Source organism: Fulmarus glacialis, unplaced genomic scaffold, assembly GCF_000690835.1.
Source record: "Fulmarus glacialis isolate BGI_N327 unplaced genomic scaffold, ASM69083v1 scaffold21523, whole genome shotgun sequence".
In the NCBI taxonomy this organism is placed as follows: Eukaryota; Metazoa; Chordata; class Aves; order Procellariiformes; family Procellariidae; genus Fulmarus; species Fulmarus glacialis.
In genome coordinates this window covers 62,349-68,348 of record NW_009201309.1, presented here as the reverse complement: position 1 = coordinate 68,348, position 6,000 = coordinate 62,349, and the positions used below count along the sequence as shown (strand labels likewise).

Here is a 6,000-nt window from a genome sequence, read left to right as displayed (position 1 = left end):
AGCCACAGTGAGTCTGCCTGCTCCACGTGGCATGGCTGTGCTCCGATTAACAGCAAACATCCACTTGGAAACATGTGGAAACAAGTTCCATGTGATGTGTAAGTCCCTTAGCCCAGTAGTTGGAGACAAAGAGAAGTGCCAGCACTGTGTCACCATCCAGGTTTCTGTTCATCATCACAAAGTGCTGCAGAGGTACAGACCTTAGCCTGAAAACCTTTTGCTATTTTTTCAGTCAGAAGCAAAGAATGAGAGAATACGTGTATCCATTTGTAAGGCGTTTCTGACCACTCTCTGTAAAATAAAGAACTGTATTTAATCTTTAGAAATTTCATTTTAAGGGCTCTACAAGAAAAAAAGATTATTAAAATGACCTCTCCTCCTTCCAGTCTATAATTCTTATATTTAATGGCACTTTGTTTCAGTAATTGCTTTCATGCAGAAAATACTACAACACAAATAATACCGAAAACAATACTCACATTGTCGTCTAGGCAGCTCAGTGAAAGCTCCAAGAACTCATTAAAATACACTTTTCATGCAATTTGCATTACAATAATGCAGATTAAGTCTCTTGAAAAGTAGACATGATAAAGAAGTCAAATGTATTGCTAGAAATTTGCCCAGACTGTTTAGCTTTAACATTGTTATATATTAATCCCATTATTTTTCATAATCAGAACTTTAAATCGTGAACAGATTATTTTTTTCCCTAAAGAAAGGCAACATAAATTAGGGTGTACTTTCTGAATTTTTTTAATATCAATACAATGCAAAATATAGGGGATAATGACCATCTTTGCAGTCTTTAAGACATTTCTAGGTAATAACGCTGCTTTTATAAACAGGAAGAACAATTTGCGACGGTGGACAGTCATCTCAGTTTATGTCCTTAACCTGAAAGGAGATGGGCAGTTTTTTAAGAATAGTGGAGTTCATGTTCCCTGTTCATTTCAGTATCTCTTCTTCTGTTGACAATTATCATCACTCCTGCCAGACTGCTGACTGAGCTGAGAAAAGGGTCATCTTCAGTTTATTCCTCTCCCTCAAATGCAAAAATCTAGATGTGCTTATGAACGCTCCTCACTTCTTACCTCTCTTCTTTCTGCCTGTGCAGCTAAAACACTTGCTGGAAATAGTGTTAAGGGCAGTAGTGGCTTTTCCTTGTAGGAAAGGTGTGGTAATGTTAGAGTACAAATACAACAGACGTGCTGAATGTAATACATTATTTCAAAGAATAGAATATGTTTTCAAAGAGTTGAATGCTTTGAGGAGTTTGGAAACTGACAGCTACCAGTAGCTATTTCAAAGTAAATTAAATTTTATAGTTTTCAATGGAGGTTAGAAATCTGTTAGTATGAGCCAATTCATGTTTTATTTTCTGGATGTCCTGTTACATTAGTATGTTTTCAGTATACTTACTTCACATTTAATTTTATTCTTTTAAATATGCATATAGAGAGTAGGTGCGCTTTACTTCGTTTAAATTTAGATATAGCTGACCATGTTTGTTTGGTTTTTAAAACCTTTTTTTTGTTTAAAAATACAACTCTCTATTGTATTCTTTTCCAGGGGAGGAGGGGTAGTTACTAACTATTTTGGGTATTGAATTAAGTAATTTTAATCTCCTTTTTTGATATTGACAACATTTAAAGCATCTGGATCCTTTTCAAGGCTGGTCTGAGAACAGCTACAGTAAAAGGAACCTGTTGGTTAAAGCAAGCTCATCAATAACTCTGCTTCTGCTCTCCAAGTGTTGCAGGTGGAGAGCTCTTCGACTTCTTAGCTGAGAAAGAATCTCTCACGGAGGAGGAAGCCACAGAATTTCTCAAACAGATACTTAATGGTGTTCAGTATCTCCACTCTCTGCAAATTGCCCACTTTGATCTTAAGGTGTGTTGAGCAGATAAAAACTTTGACAACTGTAAGCAACATCCATTAAAAGTCCATTGTACACTAGCCACAAATCTGCCATCGTGCAGATCTTGGCCGTAGTTTGCTAGTTTATGTAGACAGGGGAAAGCTTAGCCATTGAAAAGAAATTACTAAACCGTAAATAGTTTCCATCTGTTTTTAATGTAAGATTCTTCACGGAAAATGGCAACTTCCGACGAAATTAAACCATTCTGAGGAAGCAATCTTGAAATAAAAATTATGATTATGATTTTACAGAATGTGAATGGGATCTGGATGAAACATTCTGAACAGAATGGTTTTTTTCCTCCAACTTTTTTTTTTTTGCTGTTGTATACATTTTATGTTCACATGAACATTATTTATAGGTACTAAATTGAAACAGTACAGAGTTAAGTACAAAGATTCTTGTGGAGCAGACAGAGCAGATAATTTCCTCTTTTTGCTTTTGGATCTTTTTTGTTTGTTTTTAGAAAAACTGTTAATTGCATCCTTTTAGTAATGAAAAGAGGGCTTTTGTATCTAAACTCAGTTACTGCTTCTTTTAATGTTTCGATTTCAGAATGTTTTCCTCTGTAAGATTTTTTTTTTCGGAGGCAGGCAGATGAACATTCCCTGAAGTCTGCTTAAGTCAGCAGCTATGTCTGTAATAGGAAAAGGAGGCATAATCGTTACATTGCACTGCAGTTCTGAAAGGGAATGGGGATGTGGTAGGGAAGGGAATGGTTTTCAGGGTAAGCATACCTATTCCAGTCTCATTACCTACAGTAATATATTTGGTCTTTGTGTGACAATCAGCAAGAGAAAGAATTGTGAATCTAGTAAAAAATACATTTCTTACAATATGAAATGTAAATTTTTGCCAATGTGCTTGTAATAAAACAAAGCATCCTTACACTGGATACCAAGAATATGAGAATTAAAGTATGCAGCAAGAATTAAAGTATGCAGAACAATAAAGTATGCAATAGAAATGTAGGGAGGGAAGGAAGAAAAGTACATTTGCACGTATCAGCCCCTGTAACTGGTGAAGGGAGGTAAAACAAGGGTGATGATGAAAAGCGGTCCTTAATGACTCCAGAAGTCCTTAACAATGTGAGCAGGATGGATGTAGCTCCAGGAACTCTTCAGAGCACTCCAGCTTATGAACATGACAGGGTATCAGGGTATGTAGACTAAGTAGCTGGTTGTGTATGCTACTTGTGATGGCGTGGAGAAGCAGGCTCCTTTGATGATAACCTTGACATTTCGTCTTCTAATGTTATTCTGGTTTTGCATATCTTTGTTGTAAAATAATCCAAAGTCCATATTTTAAAATATAGCTAGAAAAGACATGAGAACTTGCTCTTTATCCTTTTTTGTAAGTATGTTGGACCTTAAAATCTGGGAGGGGGACCACTCCTAAAATTTCTCTTGTAGATCCAAAGGCAACAAGGTATACCTCCCTAATTGCTTGTGCAGTGTGAAAGAAACCTCTTTCAGGGAGTAATGTTAACCAAGCCCAAATACTAGTTTACAGGGCTTTGTTTCTTGCAAGCTCCCAGCACTGCTCGAATGGCCGTAGCGTAGGGGCTGTGGTCTTTACTGAAGACAGTGTGTTTCACTTAGGGTCAGTCCACATGAAAACTGCAACTGTTGTCTCTACAAGAGGTAAAATCTTGGCCCTGTGGAAATCATAGCACTCTCTCATCAACATGAAGTTCTAACTTACTGTAGTTAATTTTTAGCATATGTTAGATCGTAATAGGAAAAGATGGGATTTTTCTGCTGAAGACACAATTCAAGAGGCTGGAGGAGGTAAAGGAAGTGTTCAGCGCTGAAGAATGCTAGTATGTGTCAGACATTTCGTACCTATGTATAATCTCTCTTTCTCTCCCCCTTCCTCCTTCTCAAAGCCTGAAAACATAATGTTGTTGGACAGGAATGTATCAAAGCCTCGAATCAAGATTATTGACTTTGGTTTAGCACACAAAATTGACTTTGGAAATGAATTCAAAAATATCTTTGGAACGCCAGAGTTTGTTGGTAAGAAAACTGTTGTTTCTTCAAACTATTCTTTCTCAGTCTGTGAAACAGTGTGTGTGGCTTAGCTTGGTTTGGCTGAGTTACAGATTATGTAATTTGTGTGTAATTCATGACATTTTGAAATTTAAATAAGCAATTTGTAGCATTCAGTTCCGACTTAGACTTGCATTAAGGTGTTTTTACCTATCAGCATCTTAGCTTATTATCTCTGGCATATATAGGCTCAGAGTGACATAGATCTGTTCTTTGACTAGGTACTGATCTTCCTGCTTTCTCCTTTAGCTCCTGAAATAGTAAATTATGAGCCTCTTGGTCTTGAAGCAGATATGTGGTAAGTTATTGGATCTTACTTGAAATAAATCTCTCATGATTATTCTTATGTTCTAACCTTTTTTTTTTTTCTCTCCTCTCTCTCCCTCCATCTGTTTCTCTCCCCTCTCCCTCATCCTTTTCTTTTTTTTTTTTTTTTTTTTTTTTCTTCCTTCACTCCAGGAGCATTGGTGTAATAACTTATATTCTGTAAGTACCAAAATCTATGGGTGGTTCTTGCAAATGCTGATTTTTTTAATTCTGATTCTGTCCTCTGGGTTGGTGTCTATACAAGTCAAACCATTTTGATTGCACATCATGATTCAAGTTGAATGATCATAAAAGCAATAGTGTAATTACTGAAAGAATGGCCATTAATCGGCATTGAGATAGCATGGGAAGCTGTCTTCAAATCTGGAGGTGATTTTCCACAGCAGCTTTATCTTAATCAATATTCTCTGAAATTACGGCAAAGCTTTTTGCCCTGCTAGATCACATCTTCCTGAAAGTATGTTTGCAGTCTTAAAGCGGAAAACAAAAATGTTCACTTTCTGCTGTTATTTGATCTCAGAGGGTTGAAACAGCAATGTTACAACATGTAATGAGAGGAATGTTCTGTCTTTTTTGCAGTCTAAGTGGGGCATCACCATTTCTTGGAGAAACCAAACAGGAAACATTAGCAAATGTGTCTGCTGTGAATTATGAATTTGAAGAAGAGTTCTTCAGTAATACCAGTGCCCTAGCTAAAGATTTTATACGAAGACTTCTGGTCAAGGATCCAAAGTGAGTTGTTTCTCTTGTATATGCACTGTTGCAGCCTATGTCTCTGGTATTTCAAATTACATTATATTTTGAGATTGGTAACTTAGTTTAATAAACATATAGAAGTATGTATTTTTTTACTATCTGAAACAGTTCTCTTTTATTCTATTAAAGGAAGAGAATGACTATTCAAGATAGTTTGCTGCATCCTTGGATCAAGGTTAGCATTCATTAGTAATTCATTCTCTGTTGTCCTGTTTTTAATCCTTCTCCGTTTCACACTTTGCTTTCACTTTTCAAGTTCCTTAACAAGGGAAATTGGCATAATTGTTTAATATAACACTGTTTTGGAAAGCTGTCTGTATGAAAATTACTACGTGCAGAATGTGAACTTCATTAACATATCCTCTATATAAGTTAGCAACAAGGAAATAGCCCACTATTGAGATTAAAATAGTGCTGAGGCGGAGAAGCTAGTCTTCAGGGAGCATTGCACTGACAAAGATACCTTCTCTGAATCCAGTCCAATTTCCTCTCACATTTTTCATCTTCTAATCTCCTTATTTAAATTGGGCAAAAAGGGGTCATCTCTCTTCTGTCCTTCCTCTTTAGACTGAAGAAAGCGGTTGATGTGGGGCGGTGGTCCACTTCTTCTTTCAGTGTTCCACAGTGTTTGGTTTGGGTCAAGCAGTTGTGGTGTTGCTAGGTTGAGAGGGAGAAAATGGGACCTACCATTCTTCTTAATGTATGTAGTAATACCTGCCACTTAATTTTTTCAATTCTGTATCACATTCTGTTGGCTGTTGGCTTCTTCTGTTTAAAAGGAAAAAAAAAAATCTTAGTATTGCATGAAATATTCTTAGGTGTGGATTTCCTTTACAGCATTTTCTCAAGAAATTCCATTTGCATGCCCCCCTAGGCTGTGGATGTTAAAATGATGTGCTTACAATTACTTTATTATTACAGTATGATTACAGTATTATTATAATGTAA

General features: G+C 36.4%; 1 protein-coding gene across 1 annotated transcript in view; it reads left to right on the top strand.

Annotated features, from left to right (window-relative positions):
- DAPK1 (death-associated protein kinase 1) overlaps nt 1-6,000 on the top strand; it is a 67,620-nt gene that overhangs the window by 26,905 nt on the left and 34,715 nt on the right. Inside the window, exons 3-8 of the mRNA XM_009573908.1 lie at nt 1,752-1,890; nt 3,807-3,936; nt 4,219-4,267; nt 4,429-4,455; nt 4,876-5,028; nt 5,182-5,227. Coding sequence (XP_009572203.1) covers nt 1,752-1,890; nt 3,807-3,936; nt 4,219-4,267; nt 4,429-4,455; nt 4,876-5,028; nt 5,182-5,227 — 544 coding nt within the window. The remainder of the gene's footprint in view (nt 1-1,751; nt 1,891-3,806; nt 3,937-4,218; nt 4,268-4,428; nt 4,456-4,875; nt 5,029-5,181; nt 5,228-6,000) is intronic.